This window comes from Crocuta crocuta, unplaced genomic scaffold, assembly GCF_008692635.1.
Source record: "Crocuta crocuta isolate KB4526 unplaced genomic scaffold, BGI_CrCroc_1.0 scaffold31, whole genome shotgun sequence".
Lineage (NCBI taxonomy): Eukaryota > Metazoa > Chordata > Mammalia > Carnivora > Hyaenidae > Crocuta > Crocuta crocuta.
In genome coordinates, this window is record NW_027528362.1 from 9624111 (window position 1) to 9644245 (window position 20135).

Genomic DNA, 20135 nt, shown 5'->3' on the forward strand with positions numbered 1-20135 from the left:
CTGCGGCGAGTGCTTGCGCTGCCGCCGCCGGTACTTGAGCAGCAGCACCACCAGCGTGACGATGATGACGATGAAGATGATGCACCCGGACGCGATCCCGGCGAATAAGGCCACTTCGGAACCGAGGATGTTGTTCCCCGAGTGCCCGGCGCTGCTGCCGTCCGTGCTGGGACCTGGGAGGCGGGAGGGGGGAGGGCGGCCCGGTTACTGCTGTCCCCGCTCGACCACCNCCGGCCCCTGGGCCTCTCTCGCTGCCTGCTTCCTGCGGCCCAGCCCGGCCTGCTGTGCGCCGAGGGGGCCATCGCGCCCCGGGAACACGTGCCACTAGTAACTCGTTTGTATTATGTGATTTACACCTAAAATACATTGGGAAGGCGGCAGAAACTCTCACAGACCGGCTGCCAAGCCCACTGAGAAGCACTAAGGAGCTGCCTGGCACCATTCGATTATCCGATTATCCATTTACCGGTTCATGGTAAGAATTTGACACATCTTGTCCCCGAAAGCTAGGAACACCTCCCCTCCGCAATGTCTGCAAAGAGGGGACAGCGGCAGAAGGCGGCCGCACCCCGCGCCCAGCCCCTCACGAAATACCGCTCACTCGGCCCAGCAGCAACCACATAAAAATGTCCTGAGCACGGAAACAAGTGCGGAGCTCTCGCTCAAGGGCCGTTGTGAGAATGAACTTCAGTGGCGGGCAGCTTTATCTGGAATCCTAAACTTCGGGCAGGGAAGCGATGGCTATTTTATTTTAGGCTGAACCAAAAATGTCAGCCGTAACCACCTGAAGCACACGGCATGATGCAAGTTTTTAAGATGTCACCACCTACAATGCAGAACAGGCTCCATCAGGCTCTTTGTGGATTAGACGCAATTAGGTGAGGGATTAGGACGTTAATTATATCTACATTAACGTCGGCTCTACGCTGCTGTTGCAACAGGCGCGATTAAGTGTCACCAATAAAAAGAACTTCGGTCTGAACGATGACTGGTGCTAACTGGCACTCCCATCTGCTGAATTCTACTCTCCTCAGTGGGAGACCTTTGTGGGAATGCGTGATTTTGTTCTGATGGAGCAATTAATAACAAGCACCTGGGAGCAAAGAACATGGACTTGGGGAACTAGCAGTCAGTCTGTTCCCCTGGCGTCCAGGTGCTTGGACGCTGGTCTGCCTCTCGCGCTCGGACACGCGCAAGCCGCCGTACCTGGATTTGGTTTGACGAAGGGACTTGTCGTTGAACTTCTTCCATTTGTACCGGCTTCTAGCTCTGGGCGTCGTGTCGGATCATTGTGCCTGGTGGACCCAGCAGAACTCGCATCTATATGAGGAACAAATGATTACTTACGGCCCAGACACCTAACGAGATCTAGCCCTCAGAGCTGCCGCACGTAAATCTCAAGAGGCACAGACAGCAATGAACGTGAGAGATTCTTTATGCAAAGTGCTGTGACATACAAGAATAGAATCTTCCTTTTAAAACGGAACGGTGCTACTGGTTATGTCAGAGGTTTAGATCGTGAGGCCATCTGTGGAAACCGTAGGGATTCTTGCATTTGGCAGGCAGAGCATTGCAGATGACATTTCAATTTAAACGAGCAAGTTGACTGACTACGATCCCAATTTCTAATTAGAAGAATAAATCTTTCTGCACAATAGGTTATCTGTGTGTGAACAGGCTCAGTGAGCTAGTCTTCTGTACTCAAGATGCAGAAATGGGCCAAATGGTAAGAAACCTAAGTTTTCACTCTGGGTCGCTTAATGTTTTTTTGAACCAAAGAGGTGTTTCGCTTTTATTAAGAAAAAAAAGTGTGTACAGAGATATATCTACACACACATGGCAATGGACATTGTACCTGGCTGATCTTAACCGCGGGAGGGAACTCCAGTAAAAGAAGTTTGTTCCACTGACTTGAGGGAATCTGTCAGGGGCTCAAGGTGCAGAGAAGGATGTGTTTTCAAAACTAGGCTACGAGTGCGTGAAGGTGGGCGTTCACGGCCTCGGTGCCACGCTCGCTGGGGACTCAACCAGATAGATTATGGTGACTTCGTGGAGCAGCGGATGGTCTTTACCTTGTCCAACTTTCATGAGGATCTTCATGGCTCTTGTCTGGCACACCCCTCCCTCCTGGTTATCCAGGCCCTCCAAAGACCCATTTGATGTAGCTGATCGAAAATAAAATGGACAAAACAAAAAAATAAAGAAAAATCAGGAACTCAATAAGCCAAGTTTACATGAACATGAAATGTCTGAAAACAATTTGAAAAATAAGAATTCACTCTTAGTCACAGGTTTTCGGAAAGTATGGAATGCTGAAAGCCAACAAATAAAAAATAAAGAAAATAAAGAAAAATGGATCCTGTCAACACCACTGCACGTGTGCTATCTGCGTTCAAGTTTACTTAAGTGCCTTCTCCTCCCTTCAGTATCAACTGATTTGGGGCTAGTCCATACATAAAAGGGACAGGATCTTCCAGAAAGCTTACTATTTCGGGGTCAGCCTCAAAAGAGCAAAATAGTTAATACAGTAACTTTAAAACATCGTAATCACCGCTCAACACCTGCTTCCTCTACAACAGATTTCCTGCCTCGAGAACAATTAGCTCGGTGCTCCCCGTTTGCCAAGCATCCAAGTTCGGTAAACACTGAGAGGAGACTCCCACACGCCCTCTTCTTTCCCCGCCTTATGTGAGATCAAGAAGTATGTTAGGATTCAGGTCTTCAAATTCTAAAGTTTCTTCTCCATCGTTTTTGCCCTGGACTAGAAATGATAAGTGTGGTATCAGTACCAAGACCGACCTTAGACAAACTCTTCAACCAAGCTACACGCCGGACGACAGCTTGACCGACAGAGGGGACCCCACGTGCCCTCTGCCAAGGCAGGGCCCTGGGGCAACCTCAGGGTCGGAGGGGAGGCTGTCTAGCAGTCAGTTGCCTCCGGTTTCCCTGCTAGATTCCCTTCCCGCTTCAAGAAGGAGGAGGACAGGACGTGTGACCAGTGTCGGTAAAACAGCCCCTGCTCTACTGCATTTAAACACACAGTCGTTCTGCCTCCTTAGGATGGTGAGTTTCTCTGAATGGCGTTGTGACTAAAGCTGTAAAAAGACAGGCTGCCAGGTACTCTGCTGAGGAAGAGGATTTAAATCGCAGGTCAAGTTCCGGAAGAGAAAGAAGGTGGAGAATGCTAGACATTTCCATCGCTCCGAAGTTCAAGGGGCAAGGCACAGAAGTGCTTCATATATGTTTCTGCGCCGTAAATAATTCTCTACTCTGATTATCAAAGGCTGGTCTACTAATGCTGTACTTTTCAAAGCCCGGAAATAGGGCCAGAATTTCTGGTAAAAATACATCCAGAGGCACTCTCTTAAGGGGCTGTTTGTTTTCCAAATGGTCGATCGGCAAACAAGGTCTACATGCACACACAGAAATATGTGCGCTGCAGAGAATGTTCCTGAGTTACAACTTTTACTTTCACTGCTTTCCTTAAAAACAATGGCTGCTTCTTGTGTATAAATATCTTGTTGCTTATCTGAGTGTTTCCTTAAAGTTTACAGTCGTAAGAATCATACCTCACTCCTCTGCTGACACTGGCACCGCGTTTCTCGCGGGAAAACAGGCAGAACTAACCATAATCATTTTGGGGGTAAAAAGTAGATAGTATTCTCTTGTAGATTGTTGAGAAAATGTTTGGCAGAGAAGTTAAATAAAACAAATACCTAAAAACTTTAGATGGTTCTGTGAATCTAATAAGAAAAAATTGTTTTTTTCTTCCCCATGTCTCCAATCATTTTCTCTTTTCCCTCCTCCAGACAGCGTCCCAAATTTCTAAGTAACCTCTCCTCCCAAAGCCATAAAACAGTGGCACTGTTTGGGGGCAAGTGCAGAGCAATGCTATCATCTCCACTTCCTTAAAGTTTTCTCACTTCTCGTTCTCAAAAATTAGGCTGTTTTCAAGGAGAAAATCCTGGAAAGCTGAGGTCAATGACTTCAGAAGTTTAGTTGACTTAATTCAAATGGAATCTCCAGGTTTTCTGCGTGGTAGGCACATAGACGCACTCACACGCAAAGGTGCCCCCAAATGCACAGTGAAATGATCTCACTCTTTCTGGCTAACAGCTTAACAGACAGTTAAAAATACGATCTGAAGGGTGGTGCACAGAAAAGGGGGGAGGGTAGAACTTTGTTTGTTCCAACCAGGAGCTGGTAAGTCAAAGATTCGGATCTGAAAGAAAACAACGATGACCCCCAGAATGGGTCTGACAAGCCGCGGAAGAAGAGTCACCGTGGAACAGAATTCAAACCTGCGTCCCCGGAGGTGAAAGCTGCTCACTGCTTCTACTGTGTCTGTCTGGAACCATGAGGGGTGCCCCTCGTTTGGGTGATTTTTTTCTTTCGATTTTACTTTGTAGGTCACGCCCTTTCTGAATACCAGTGCGTCCGTGCAGAGCGCCTGTTGGTGCGCCTTGAATGCTGTCCAAATCCCCCCCAGATGTAAAGAGCTCAAAGTATTCAAATTAAACTGCAATCTGTAATTTAGCATCCAGGAACTGTAAGACGTAGGAAGAAAACTGTAGCAGGAGAATGAATCTGCTCTGCATCTTTAACAGTTGAAACTTTTTTTTTTATTCCTTGGGAGGCGGAGAAGAGCCTTGAAGCCCTGAGTCGCACGAAGGAAATGGACGATTGTTGCTTTGNAGTGGGCCAAGAGGCAGAAAGAACACTGTGATGTGCACTCCAGACTCTTGCTTCGTCCCCCTGAGTCAACTTGCAAGTTGCAAAGGTAGGACCAGAAGATATTCAAAATTCATTACTAATGTTAACATAGCGTCCCAAATACCTGGTTGTTTAAAAAGGGAAGATGTTCGCTGTGCAAGAGTTTTGCCCTTCCCTAAGTTAGGAATGACCTAAGCGGTCACGGAAAACCCGGTTGGAAGATGTCAGCAAGCAAAGGAAGCTTCAGAAAGTAAGCGTTTATAACAAGTGTAAAATAAGTTAGAGTGACTTGCACTTATTTTATATTTGATCCTGTGATGAAAATTAACCTCAGTCTTCCCTACTACCTCCTCAGCAGGAAGCGGAGGGCATATGGTTCTCACTCTGGAAGCCCTCCTATCCCTTGTCTTGAAGGACACTGACAAGTGTGCTGTCCTGATCGCACCTCCTCATGGCAGTAATCTCTGAAATTAAGCCTCAAGATTAATCGTCTCATTTCTGCCACAAAACCCAGGCACTGAGAACCCTTAAAAGGTGTAGTAGCAGGGCGCCTGGGTGGCTCAGTCGGTTAAACGTCCGACTTCGGCTCAGGTCATGATCTTATGGTTCGTGGGTTCAAGCCCCGCGTCGGGCTCTGGGCTGACAGCTCAGAGCCTGGAGCCTGCTTCAGTCTGTGACTCCCTCTCTCTCTGACCCTCCCCTGCTCATACTGTCTCTATTTTTCTCTCAAAGTAAATAAAACATTTAAAAAAAAAAAAAAAAGGTGTAGTAGTGGCTTACTTTGGAAAACAAGAAATCCTTAATGCTTGGGGAGAACATCTAATTCCATTTCAGGAGGCAATCTTGCAATATTTTTCTATTGTTGATCTGAATGTATTAGGAATTTTTAACTTAGAGGGTAAAAATAAACTGTTACCTCATTATACTTAGTTTTTCTTTGTATCCACCTGCATTATCTAATGCTGCCGCAATTAGGGTATTCCTAAGTAGATGAAGTTGCATTTAATCATTTGGAGACAGAAAAAATAACCCTGTTATACCTAAGCTTTTAGTGCTCAGACATTTTTTTTCTTGGCCTAGAGAAAATATGGACTTTATAAAATTAAAAATTACTAGCAAAGTTTCTCCATCCAGTTAGAAAATAGGCTTAATAAAGATACATGGGCATTTTATAGCCTGCTTTTAAAAGCTTCTGCTTCAGGGATATAATTGCATGTAGTAAGTATACTGAAATTACCAGATTGTTCCCCCGGGGCCTGATTTCCAGTGGGTGGAGATCATTGCTCAGCAAAAAGTCCCCCGAGTTCACACCGCCTAAAAGTTCTTCTTCTTTTTTTTTTTTAAATGTTTTTTATTTATTTCTGAGAGAGAGAGACAGCGTGAGCAGGGGAGGGTCAGAGAGAGAAGGAGACACAGAATCTGAAACAGGCTCCAGGCTTCTGAGCTGTCAGCACAGACCCCGACATGGGGCTCGAACCCACAAACTGAGATCATGACCTGAGCCAAAGTCGGATGCTTAACCGACTGAGCCACCCAGGTCCCCCGATACCGCCTGAAAGTTCTTTGCTCTGAAAACCGCGCTACCCATCCGTGCGGCTTCCCGTGAATTTGCACACGGACCTACCAGGCAGCTCTCATTCACGGGGGGGGCAGCGCACTGGTCATCCAAGGAGATGAACTAGTGAACACGACAGACTAAAGGAGCAAGAAGCTTTCTAGCCGCACTTTCCAGGCTGTGCCCACAGAGAGGAAGTGAGAGGGCATCTTAACACTCCCCATCCGACTGTTTCTGCCCTGCGTCCAGGGACTCCATGCTCCGCTGCACTGGCTCGGGGACATTTGCAGTTGATCAAGGCGGTGACACTGTGCTAATCAGATGGAGGGGTCCCTGCTGGGTTGGTGCATTCTGTGGGTCTCATTCACAAAGAGGTCGGCAATGAGAGCAGCACAAAAAAATTCTCCAGGATAATGTAATACGTAACATCACCAGGAAGGAACATTCTTGGCTCTTCTGGAAAGAATGAGAAAACACGCTCATACTACATGTGAACTGTGTGCAAATGTAGCTTCCTGGGATGAGTCCGGGAAGGTCCCTTATAGTCTTTATTCTTATTAGGAAACTGATCTTTGGGGGTGCCTGGGTGGCTCAGTCGGTTAAGTGTCCGACTTCAGCTCAGGTCATGACCTTGCGGTTCGTGGGTTCGAGCCCCGCGTCAGGCTCTATGTGGACAGCCAGCTCAGAGCCTGGATCTTGTTTCGGATTCTGTGTCTCACTCTCTCTCTGACCCTCCCCCGCTCATATTCTCTCTCTCTCTCTCAAAAATAAACTATAAAAAAAATTAAAAACAAAAACAAAAAAATGAATAAAGACTATAATTTATATAAAGCTGCACATATTTGCTCTTATTTGATTATGAAACAAACAGCACTTTATGACAAGCCTCTATCAGTATCTGCTTTGTACGATTCTCTTCCACCCACGTCATGATGTGCTGGCCCTGGGAATTCTGGCTTCTTAGGGCCACACTTCCTGCACGCTGGTCTTCTTCCTTAAGCTCAACACAGACCCAGAAGAACCAGAAGCCTGTCACTTGACAATCTGAGAAACCCAAAGCAACAGAATCAAGTGAGAAGCGTGGAGAGTAAAGCCATGACCTTCAAATAAACATGGTACACAAACTATCTTACTGTCTTCTACCAGGGCCTGAACTCTTTGAGCGTCTAAGGGCAAAAAAAAAAAGCTGGAATGAGATCTGTAAGTTGAAAACTAAGGAGCCTGATAAAAATGTCATCAGTTACTGTGAATATATAATACCTGGGAAACTGAGAGCTATCTACTTAATGCCCTGACTTCAATTCAAATTCAAAATGTCTAATATGAACACGGGACTTAATTTCTAGATCTCAAGGCAGTTCGAAGCTTTGGGTGTCACAGGCATCCTCTCAGATACTGAGGAGAAAGATTCTAAACATGGAGATGATAATGTCCAGTGAGTGCCAAAAGTAAAGGCCTTTTTCTTTAATTAATAAAAACTTCTGGAACAGACACAGCCGCACCATGTGCCAAAAGGAAGGAGAAAACTTTGCTTCTTCTAACCTCTCTTCACGTGGCTTTCTTTGTGGATTTATAGTGTAAGAAATGAGGAATGTGTCACCATCGGTTTCCAAGGGCTTTGCTATTTCTCTCTGGCAGAACGTCCAGGAAAATTCAGCGTGATTTCAAAGCACATGGCATTTCATCCCATAATACCAAACTTGCTTTATCTTTGCTATATAAATAAACACTTCTTAAAATGGCCTCAATTTGAAGAAAGAAAAATACAAAGGAAGAGATTTTCAAAGTGAAATATACATCAACAAAAAGGGTTGTGTCTGTTTTTGTTTTTGAATCTCTACTTGATGCGATAGCTCTCACTGGCATTTGATTAGCTGATTTTTGCATGTGGGGAATAGTTTGCAGTTAAAACACTGTACAGGCTCCTAGTGAGTTAGGATGTGTGGGTTTCTCCCCCGAGGAAACATTGTTCCACGATGATAAAGAAGAATCACTTGAATTAAAGCCACATCACTATGGTTGGGCTTTGAAATTTTAAGGCAGTAAATCATGCATTAAGAATTAATAACTGGCTTAGCCCCAGTGACTTCTGCACAACACAATTAATTAGTTTCTCGGCTAGACAGAAGGGTTTGGAAAAATGAATTTAAAACTGGAGTTACAACTGGGACCTTCCCGCCTTGTATTCTAGCAGTACAGTAGGAGGAAAGATACCAGGTATCAAATACAAACGGGCAGTATCATTTCCTCAGCTTCACATGTTCGTCATGGACAATGATAGGATCTTCTATTGACAGCTCAGAAATAAGAGGAGGTTTTAAGAATGTTTAACAACCTTGAAAGAGTTTAGTGAACTTTGGGTATTCCCCAGATCTAATGACCTATATTTCTTTGCCACTTTATATTAATTTGGGGGGGACAAGGTGAGATAAGAAGGTACTAGTAGGTAAACTGAGTCTGAAGCTGCCAGTGTATTTATTGTATCTTAGATCTCATATATGCCATGAGGCTTGGACATGGAGGGAGGTCAACCTATTGAGAGCACAGTAACAGTAGAAAGTAAGAGTCCTCACATCTAGGACATAAGAAATCCTATCAGAGCTAACTCAGGAAACCTTTCAGCCGTCAAGAACCGTATACAAAGATCGAGTTAGTGGCAATCACGGAAGATGCTAGGAGCCACAGTTATCTTGGGTAATAAATCCCGAAGAGTCACTGACTACATACGACCAGACGGAAAATGAGAAGCAGTGACCGTGTGTGCGTGTGCGAGAGCACACGTACAGGGTGTGTGCCAATGAAAGAAACGCCTTCCAGGCTCTAGCAGCGCACTGACGTCTTTCTGGGAAAGACCAAACAGCCCTAGCAATGGACTGCCTGGCCCTCTTTTTACTAGAGGCCCGCTAATCACAGGAGACGGATTATGGGGCAATTTAGTAGATTTCCTCTTAAAAATACTGCCTCAACACCTAAGTGCCTTGACTTTTAGTGGAGAATTCTGTTGAGAGAAAACATCCCTTTGTATGTCTAAGATATTATGGCTAAACGCAAGGATGATTTATGTATGGAATCTTTCATTAGGTAAAAAAAATTTCAATAACATCCCATAAAACAAGTTTTCATCTAGCGTGCTTTAAGGGGATTTATCTTATTGTCACAGGAATTCAGACAAAGTGAACATCCTGGGGATGTGAGAGTCAGCAGTAAAATTACATTTACACACAAGAGTCAAACCCAATGTGGGCCAAAGCCTACTGAAAGGAATTGCGCTTTATTTATTGTTTAAAAGCTTATTTATTTATTTTGAGAGGGGAGGGGCACTGAGAGAGAGAGAGAGAAAGAGAGAGAGAGAGAGAGAATTTCAAGCAGGCTCTGCACGTGTGGCCTGGGGAACTCACCAACTGCAGAATCATGACCTGAGCCGAAACCAAGAGTCAGATGCTCAAATGACTGAGCCACCCAGGCACCCTAGGAATTATGTTTTAAAAAATAAGTGGCCAGGGGGCACCTAGGTGGCTCAGTTGGTTAAGTGTCTGACTCTTGATTTCAGCTCAGGTCATGATCTTGAGGTCTGAGAGTCTGAGCTCCACGTCAGGTTCTGCGCTGAGAGTGTGGAGCCTGCTTTAGATTCGCTCTCCCTCTCTGCCCCTCCCCTGCTCAGTCGCTCTCTTTCTCTCAAAATAAATAAAACAAACTTAAAAAAAATAGGTGGCCAGATGACCATTTCGATCGACTGACCAAACTCACATTAAAACAAAGCAAAACAAAACAAAAACAAAACAGCCCCGGCAAGAATGATGTAAGAGTTCAAAAGATAAAACGTTATTCCCCCGTGCGTATATTAGCCTTACTTAAGCATTGAGATTTTGTAAAACTGAGACCTCCTGGTCAAGAGACTGTGATAGTATCTCATGAAAACATTCTGAACTGTGGAGAAGCATGTGTTTGAGTGAATTATTTCCAGCCCACAATCCACTGCCCACTCCTGGGTTTTTGACAGTCCTACTCATTAAAACATCTGTATGGAAATAGGGAAATGTCTAGATTGCAAAGGGTCAGAGTAAAAAGTCCACGGTGGGGAGGGCGCACATCCCCCAGCGCCTTGCTCATTCTACTGTCACTAATCGGATGCAATGGTATTAATGGCCCAGGGGCGGGGGTGGGGTGGGGGAGGCTGCAGCACTGTGTGGAAAGCATCCGCGAGAGGCAGAGCTAGGGACGGAATTCACGTTTGCTGACAGTTTAGGACATAACCCCGTGGATGAGAAAACGCGCCCCTCTCCAGGGCACCGGGGTTTAGACGGACGTGATGTTATTCGCTTTGACCATCTAGACACCACTGGTAACCCCAATAAAGTGCCCTGTCTGAATGTGCCCTACACACGAACCTCATTCCGTTCAGGAGACACGTTCTATACTCTAGGAATCCAGAGCAATTTTCCACATGTTTGCTTCAATAAAAGAAAACCTTCATCTCTTGGTTCAACATCAGGAACAATGAAACCAGGCTACTTTACTGATGCAAAAAGCCATTTTCAAAGTGGAACTGTTAGTAACTGCTGTTAGTACAGGCTCTGCCTGTAATGTAGTCCCTCCCTCCCTCCCTCCATCCAAACTGTAGCATTTGTACTTCACTATGGAAATTTGAAGTCTCATGGTCTTTATTTGTATTTTTGAGAAATTAAACATTTTTATAGTTTTACTATTTAGCAACTTGCCATTGAGGGGCTTGAAGTACTTGATAACTTTTTAAAAATGCACAGCAGCACAGTCTTAGTAAGAAATGGAATTGATGGGGAGCCTGGGTGGCTCAGTTGGTTAAGCGAACGACCCTTGATTTTGGCTCAGGCCATGATCTCACGGTTCATGAGATCGAGCCCCGTGTCGGGCTCTGTACTGACAGTGCAGAGCCTGCTTGGGATTCCCTCTCTCCCTCTCTCTGACCCTACCCTACTCATGCGCATGCGCCCGTGCTCTCTAATAAATAAACTTCTTGAAAAAATAAAAAAAGAAATGGAATTGATTAAAAGATCTACAAAGGAAGAGGCCCATGGAAGACTGGACACGCTGTTCTTATAGCTGCATTTTCCACTGGCGCTTTCTCTCTTCCTAAGCTCGTCGGACGGTCTCTGTTCGACCCGGGGGCCTGTGAGGGACATGAGCTCCAGTGACAGGACGTACGACAGGGCCCAGGCCCCCACCTGAGCAAGCGCAGATGTCAGTAGGTATCTGGATGGTGCGAGCTTCCTCTTACCGCAATGAGCCGTGTTCGCCCCCCCCACACTGTCCCCGTGTACGTGGCGTGCACATAGGCACAGTCTCCTCCCTGCGCGTGTGATAGCACACGTACGCACACGACCTTTTCTCTCGCTGGATGAGGGGCCTGGGAGCCCCACCATGGACGAACGACGCTGGTCTACGGCCCCCTAGGCCAGGTCTGAGCCTGGACTCCGGCATTTCACGGCTGTGTGAACCGACATGCCCTTCAGGAACCACTCGTACTTTCTAAGCTCTGGTTTTCTCACGGCGATAAAGATGTCTCCACCACACGTTTTTGGGACTGCAAAGTGACACAGAGTATGTGAGGCCACAGCGCTTCCCTTTCCGCGATCAAACGCCTCGCCTGGGTTGTCAGAAACGGAGGGACAAACGTGTGACTCTTAAGCACCGCACAAGTTTTCTCCAAGTGATCTTTTTTTTCAAATCTTTTTTATGTCTGTCTATGCCTCTTGGGTATTTTTAAAAGTGCTTTAGTTTGCTTTAAATTTTGATCTTCGGGGTGAATATTTAAAAGGCTATTAAGAAAGAAACTCGTTCTCTCTCATGCTTGTATTAGGTCTCCGGCATTACGCGGTTATTTATAAGGCTAAGTGAACTTTCAAAAAGCTATAAATACAGGTGCTAGATATTAACATGCATTTTATGAAACTGTAAAGGCAGTTTTATTCTGAGCGATTCCTAAAGAATTCCATTTTTTACAAGGAATCTTCACTTCTCGTCTGCTCTGCTTTCCTCTTATTTTGCACATGAGGGTTTTCCAGTCCTTCATCCCCTTCAGGACCCTCCCATTGCTTTAAGAATTGGTTGGCTTTTCTTTCCTTAGTGGTTTTTGGGGATAAGGCATAGTATTCACAGGACTCTCTCTGTCTAGCTTTAAATGAGATAAGTTGACACCACTGGATATGAACGGAGCCCCATTCCACGACAGCCTCGTTCTCTACACCCTGGGGGACCCACTGGGACAAATATCCCAACGGCCAGGACTCCATCAGGCCCGTGAGCCCAGCGCTTCTCAGCACAATCTCCAGTTAAGCAGAAGCTGAGACTTTATTCCCCAGGCGCAAAGAATGTAAGCTTTACTCATATGCTTACACTCCAACAAGGGGTCTCACTGATACATTCTAGAAAAGCCTTCAGCACAGTCAGAAGAGGATTTCACATGATGTTAAAAATAATAGAAACAACAGTTCTAATTATCAGACTAATAAAATGTTCTTTCCCAGCCCGTCTCAGTCACAAGGCAGCCCTGACACACTTTTCTCCAGGAGGATATTTGTACCACGCTAGAATGTTGCCGAAATTATCAATAAAAATACAGTGTTTCCTGTGTGCGGAGCGAGGGGACTGAGAAACGGCCCGGCAAGATTGGTGAAATGCAAGCGGAGCAATGATTGCACGGACAGAGTGCCCCTCCCCCCTCCCCATCTCTTCTGGGTCTTACAGAAGATCTGCTGACAAGCTCGGGCAATTCCACCAACAAAAAGATACATAAATGCATGTTTCTTTGTAAAGGAAGCCCAAGGACAAAAGAACTTTTATAACACTCCAAGAAGAAGACGAGAAGAGATCTTATAATTAAGTTATGCGGCATAACTGAAACTTGTAAACTCTCTGGAGTTTCATTTTATGGATGGCTTGCAAATAAATTACACTTTGCGAGCACCTCTTCCCCGCCCGCTAGCTTGCAGGAAAGCATCGCTTCGCCCTTGGTCTCCGGCCTCATGCACTCTGCTCCGAGGGGACCCAGTGGCTCTATCTGCCGGGGGCCAACCTTGGAAAGGAGCACTTTACACAGATCGAGCATTTCATCTCCTGAGACCCTGCGGAGGTCTCCGCGGTGCACAGGGGAAGAGGTCAGGGCAGAGGCTGGTGAAATTACCTGCCAAAGGGCATGCAAGAACCCAGGTCTGCCTGACCCCAGACACGCACCCACCACGCTGATCTGTCACTCTGCGTGGCATGTGCAGATAATCCTACAGACACCCAAGGGTCTGATGGACATTCTGTGACAAAGATGACAGTGGTAGCTTAGAAATAAACATGTGTTTAAATGCTGGAATTCAGCAATTATACACTTATACACTAGGTATAAAGATAACTCCTCACCCCAAAGTCAGGGGTATGAGTGACAGGCTGATATTGTCATGTCACTAAACCTGATGGAAGTGTAGCTTTTGCTACATTTATCATATGAATTCCTGAAAGAAAACCCATAATCATTTTACACAGGCCGCACATTCTTATAGATCTGAAAAGAAATCTACATGTAAAAGGACATTCGGAAGTTCGCACAACTCTTGTGCTGGGGAAAGGTTAGTGAATCTGAGCGCCAGCTGCCGGACCTACTACTTACTCCCTGAAATAAGTGCACGGAAAACCCAAAGGGAAAACAATCTCCAAAGGAAGACAAATATAAGTAAATAAACATAAATGTAAGAAGTGCAGGAAATGGAATTTGCTATTCCTCTGCTTTGATTCTTCAAGGATAGTGTTTTGTTGTGTTTGTATGCAAGCATTTGGATTTATTTTGCAATTGTGCTCAGAAGTGAAGTTTATGCCTAAAAAAACAGCAAGCAAAGCTGACTGTGGAGCCTTCCGATTTTTGTTTTTGTTTTTTCATTTATTTCTGAGAGAGAGAGAAAGAGACACAGAATCCAAAGCAGGCTCCAGGCTCTGAGCTGTCAGCACAGAGCCCGACATGGGGCTCGAACCCACGAACTGTGAGATCATGATCTGAGCTGAAGTCGGACGCTTAACCGACTGAGCCACTGAGGCGCCCCACCTTCCGATTTTATATGCTCTGATTTTTAAAAAAAAATTGCTTTAGAGAACTGAACCAATGGCCTAGGAAACAGTGACTCATGAAGACTGGCCCACTCCTCAAGGGAGGCCTTCCTGAGGCAAAGAACAGGAGAGGCAGCTTTGGGAGGGACCGCTGTGAGTGAGGCAGGTGGACACCGCAGAACAGCCGTTAGTCAAGCCGTCGTTGGAAATGATGACTTCCGCACTAGCCCCCAAGTCCAAGTTTTGGCTCTGGATCTGAAGTTAAATATCGTAAATGTTACATAAGGCTAAACTGGGGCGGGGGGGACTTGCACACGTGGTCCTCTTTGTCACACAGCTCTGCTGTGTGGCCGCAATGGCACTCGCCGGCCATCCATCTTGGACTCACATGGTTTTGGTGGTGTGATGAAAAACCTCTTTGTAGGGAATCTGCAAGGCCCTGTGCTGAGGCTGGACAGCCGACCTGCGCAGCCCTCCTAAAGTCGGACGTGGCCACGGGCCAACACGCCCAAACTGCTGACTCATTCGGCTCTGGGTCATCAGCTCTAAGGAGAAGCTGAAAATCGGGCACAGAGAGCATCTACAAGAAAAGCCGATGACACAAATATGGATGAAGGCTGGGAACACAGTCAGGAAGGCTTTCCTCCTACATTAGATGGACTGTTTACCAAGGTAGAACTTCCCCCAAAAATGCACAATTGAGAACACAGTTATTTCATAAATTTTAAAGGCAAAATAAAAATAGGTCCTACAAAATAATGTGTACTATGCTTTTAAGAAAATTGAGAATCGGAATGTAACTGGGGCGCGCGGGAGGCTCAGTCGGTTTAGCGTCCGACTTAGGCTCAGGTCATGATCCCTAAGTTTGTGGGTTCAAGCCCCACGTCGGGCTCTGTGCAGACAGCTCAGAGCCTGGAACCTGCTTTGGATTCTGTGTCTCCCCCTCTCTCTCAAAAATGGAATAAAACATTAAAAAAAAGTAAAAAAAAAAAAAAAAAAAGAATCTGAATGCAATAAAGAATTGGGGGCTTTTTCAGACCAAGTGGCAATCACATCCCCCTTTGACTCATTTAAGATTAGGAGATTTTTTGATACAAATTAGGCCCAAGGCTAATTACTGAAATAGGTCACTTGAAAAAGTCAATTCTAAACATTTAGAAAACCCACATATATCATTTTGCCACATGTCAAAGCAAATAATCATCTATGAGAAGAACTAATGAGGAAGCGTATCATTTTCTCATGTCATTTCCTAAGGGAACTTAGTGGGTACTTGGTAGGTTTAAAAATACACTTCCAATTAAGGATTAATATTTACTTCTAAAACTCCAAAGCATGGTGACTATATTCTATATCTGGTTAACACCGTAAATCAAATTAAATGTCTTTAAAGAATTCATAGCAGATCCCGTCCATTTCCGTTGGAGAAAAGATACATGAACAGAAGAGCCTACACTGGATGTGTATATCCCACTATACGATGGTTTGGAACTGCAGACCTCCATCACGGGCCACAGACAATGACAATAAAAGAACTTTCTAGAAAATAAATCAAAATTCAAAGAAATTTTTCCTTAAGCTTTCTCCTTAAGCACAGGCAGCAGGACCAGAACCCAGATCTCTGGCCCATTGCTCCTGGAATCGGTTTTATCTAGGGAATTACCCAACACCTCAGGACCCCATGGGCAATTTGGACCGCTCCCCTCTGGGGTAGCTCACTCCAAACCATTCCGTTCCTGTTTCCTTCCCCTAAAGGAACCGCACACGATGATGATGGTGTTAACACTAATACTCTTAGTTACGAAGGTGCTTAGACAATAAGGTTTGGAGCCGAAGACACACTGTACGTATCACAGCACCCTCCACACCAACGTTATCGACTGCCTCAAAGTGAACTGACGATCTCAGGTGTTAAAAATACATTTGCAAAGCTGAGTACCATCCCGCGATCTTGAAGAGTACTATTTTAAGTCGAGTGGGGCTCCTGGGTGTGTGTGAGTGATCGTTTGATGTGGAAATATGTGACTTCTAAAAATCTTGACATTCTTAACTTTTTAAAACTATTTTTAAATGTGTTCTTCTTGTCTCTCCCCTTCTTTCCTGGGCAAGCGGTCTATCGGTGGCCTCTGCTGTGGGGCTAGGATGAAAAAGAAGTTTCTGGCTCTTCCCAGGTACCTGGAGTATCTTCCAGGGGTCCCCCAGGTCAGCCTCCCAGCCCTGCACAGCCTCCCAGGGACAGCGCTCACACAGCCTCTCGTGGTTTCCCACTCGAAACCCTTAACTCTATCTTAGGAAAGATTCTTTTATCCCAGGCTACCACATGGTTTTGTACAGTAAACCTGAACTCTGAGGCGAGTCCTGCAAACTGCCTGCTACTGAAGCTAAGACTGAGTTCTTACCAAAAGAAAGACAGTAAGAGACACCATGGCTGTATGGATTAATATTATAATCGTAAATTAAACTGCGCTTCTGAGTGCACAACTGCCATGTATCGATGCCATGTGGTTACTCACTGCTCACCCCGTTACCACGGAGGTGCCGACAGCAAGCATGCAGTGTCTGCATTCCCGCGTGGAACCTCAGTGAAGGCCAGATCCCACCACGTGTGCTGAAACCCCACGTGCACCAAGGGCAGAGACACAAAATGTACAAGCCCTCTCTACGACATCAATGAAAATCAGGGGGCAGGATCTGGGGGAGCTGGCTTGTGTCCGTGGGAGAGCCAGCTCGTGGACTTGGGCTTGCACACACAGCTCTAGTGACACTGAACCACACAGGAGCAGTGGGTGCTCGGCGGCGCCCCCTCTTGGGCATTGCACCTGCTCTCTCCCGCCTCCCTGGGCACCAGCCTCCTGTGTGAATCCACCTGGGGTCAGTTTCAGTTCCCTGCACTAAAACATTACTGCCCTCGGCAAACAGTCTTTAAAATATATTTTTTTTAATTCTGAAAGCTTATTTATTAGTGAGAGAGAGAGAGAGAGAGAGAATCCCAACCAGGCTCCATGCTGTCAGCACAGAGCCCGACGCGGGACTCGAACTCACAAACTGCAAGATCATGACCTGAGCTGAAGTTGGATGCCTAACTGACTGAGCCACCCGGGTGCCCCGTGAAAAAGGCTTTAAAATAAATATATAAACACGTAAATGGCTAGGCTTCCAGCAGCGCCATTTATGTTACCTAATAACTATTTTATGTTTTCAAAGATTTCTCTATTATTTTGTATACTTTACCACCCCATCTGCTTGTTTCTTCCATCGGAATACTTTTATTTCATTTTATGATAATTATTCTTTTAAGTCTATACTTTTCCCCTTTCCCTCCTTTGTGGTACTTACTCTTGCTAAGCTAGTCTCTTGGTGTCACGCTGGCTTAAAAATAGGTTTTTAGTCTCTCGTGCTTCAGGTTTGCAGCAAAGGACAAGATAATGAGATGACTATGACCATCTTCATCTTAATAATGAATGCGGTAAAAACTAGCCTACTGTTGAGTACTAAGTACGTATCCAGGGAGTTACCAACTTTGCACACTAAGGAGCGGCTGGTGGGTTGAGGAACCCAGTTTCAATGGGATTAAGAAGACAAGGGAGGTGCATCCAGTGGACAGCAGTTCTGAATTCCCTGATGGACGAAAGCCGTGGTATGTGAGCAGACAGGGCAGTGCAGCCCCGAGCATAGCTTTAAACCAAAGAAACGAAGAAAAAACTATCTCACTGCTTGAGTGATGTAACCAATGGCCTCAGTCACCCAGACTGCACTCTGACCAAATTCTGGACCTGGAATAACCCTCCTTTGGGCCAAGCTGCAATACTTGCAATCTGCCCCTAGGGGGCATGTGCTTGGGTGTGTGCATCCCTGGACTTCACAGCTTCAGGGAGGGAAGGGTAGTTCAGATATGGCCCAAAGGATACACAGTATGTTTCCTGAAGCAGTGTGTCACTTTACCTTGCAGATAGAAAAAAAAAAGTAATTCATTGAACAAACCCAAGTTATTGTCTTACTCTTCTAATCGTGGTTGGCCTGGAACCCCTAACCATTGAATCTGGGAGTCCCATGCGGAAAGGGTGCCATCATCCAGCTGTTCACTGCTGAGTCCCTAGGGCTTATGCCATTTCTGGCGCAGAGTAAATACTAAATGCATGAGTGAACGATGGATGGATGGATGGATGGATGGATGGATGAAGAGAAAAGTCATCGCACAAGATTTACCTATCAGATCTCACCAACGGTCCTTAAAAATGTTTTTGTCAGTAGAGACGCTGAGTATATTCATACATATCCATTTATTTCAATACTATAAAAACTCTAGGGTTTTTTTCCTCTTTGGGTATTTGTATTATCGAGCACTATGAGTATAGGGTCCCTCATTCAATTAAGGTTTCATTAGAAAAAAATGGACAATTTTCAGCAAAGATTCTCACCGAATTATTTGCCATAATAATAATTAAAAAAAACGATACAAACCTATTTAGCTTATCCTATATTCTGTAAAATAAATGAATAAAATTATACTTACATATAATGTAATAATCTCTGTTCTTCTGAAATTCTAGACCCCAGAGATTAGGGCTGAACTCTTGAAACTTGATGGTGAATTTTACATCTTGGTCTGGTCTGGCACAGTTGAGAAGAGGGGTATTTTCCTTCTTAATAGTGCATCGGTCTGCTTGGTCCTTATCAACCATATAAACTTTATAATATTCATACTGGCCAACAGTTTTAGAGTCCACTTTGGGGCAAATAATATCCAATTTGTCTCCTATCTGTGGGTATAGTACCAGTCCTTGTCCAGGTAGAAATCTAAAAGCATAAAAAAAAAAAAAAAAGCCACTGAGTTGGTAAACACGAACAGTACCAATGATAATGACAATATAGCCAGGCAAGGTCAATAATTCCAGAGCGTGCTTTGATCAATCTGCATTTGTATTCACCCGAAGTATCTTAGCTCAGACCATCACGGGGCGAATGTACTTAGGAACCAAGCTTTAAAGAAAAAAAGAGAAAAGAAGCACTCTCCTTATACCACCTCCTCGCTTGTAATATTTCAGTGCTCCTTTGTGTAACTGCACAATAACTTTTCCTCGGTGGTGAGTCACACCTTCACACCTGTTTGTTATTTTTTAAAACATCGGCAGCTTTAGTTTATTGGGCAAGCTGCAGAAGGGGAATGGGCTCCAGGGAACAGTGGTGTGCTCACACTCTGCTGTCCTGTTGCTTGCCATTTGCTGTTGATGTTAATTAACAGACAAGTTTCATCAAGAATGTTTCAAATGACTTATCGTAATTAGTGAGCCGCTGATCAAACAATGGGGTTTTTATTAGCCCGAACAAAAGAAATGTCTTACAAACCCATAAAAACTAACCAGAAATAATTCCCCTGGTGTATTGATTCAGCTGCAAGATGAAGAGTCCCCAAATTACAAGGACAGCCACTACCGTCCCTGCTTCACCAACCTTTTTCTCTGCCTTGAGATGTATTTGCTCCAATTAATTCTTAGAAGCAAATCTTTAGAACTGAGATGACTGATACAATATCCCCTTAATGCCTCCAGCTAAAAGCTGCCCTCCTCTCTTTTCTCCCTCATGCTTGCCATGCTGCTGAAAGATCTTTCTTAATGGGGAGTTTCTCTGAGAAACTGAAACAAGAGCTTTCTAATGAACATCCATCTACAAGGGCTAACACTAACAACACACTTAGAAACCCCATCTTGTACCTCCCTCCAAGCAGCCAAGCCTGTAGGCTCATTAAAATATTAAAGCCCGAGAACAAAGCATCACGTCTGAATCCTTCCAATCCAATCCTTTA

At 45.0% G+C, this 20135-nt stretch overlaps 1 protein-coding gene across 1 annotated transcript in view; it reads right to left on the minus strand.

The window, feature by feature from the left end:
• The window catches only part of EFNB2 (ephrin B2), a 43042-nt gene that overhangs the window by 268 nt on the left and 22639 nt on the right, over positions 1-20135 (minus strand). Inside the window, exons 3-6 of the mRNA XM_077753968.1 lie at positions 18846-19129; positions 2073-2165; positions 1207-1320; positions 1-173 (exon numbers count right to left, since the gene is read on the minus strand). The exon at positions 1-173 is cut by the window's left edge and continues 268 nt beyond it. Of these exons, the coding sequence (XP_077610094.1) occupies positions 1-173; positions 1207-1320; positions 2073-2165; positions 18846-19129 (664 nt within the window). The remainder of the gene's footprint in view (positions 174-1206; positions 1321-2072; positions 2166-18845; positions 19130-20135) is intronic.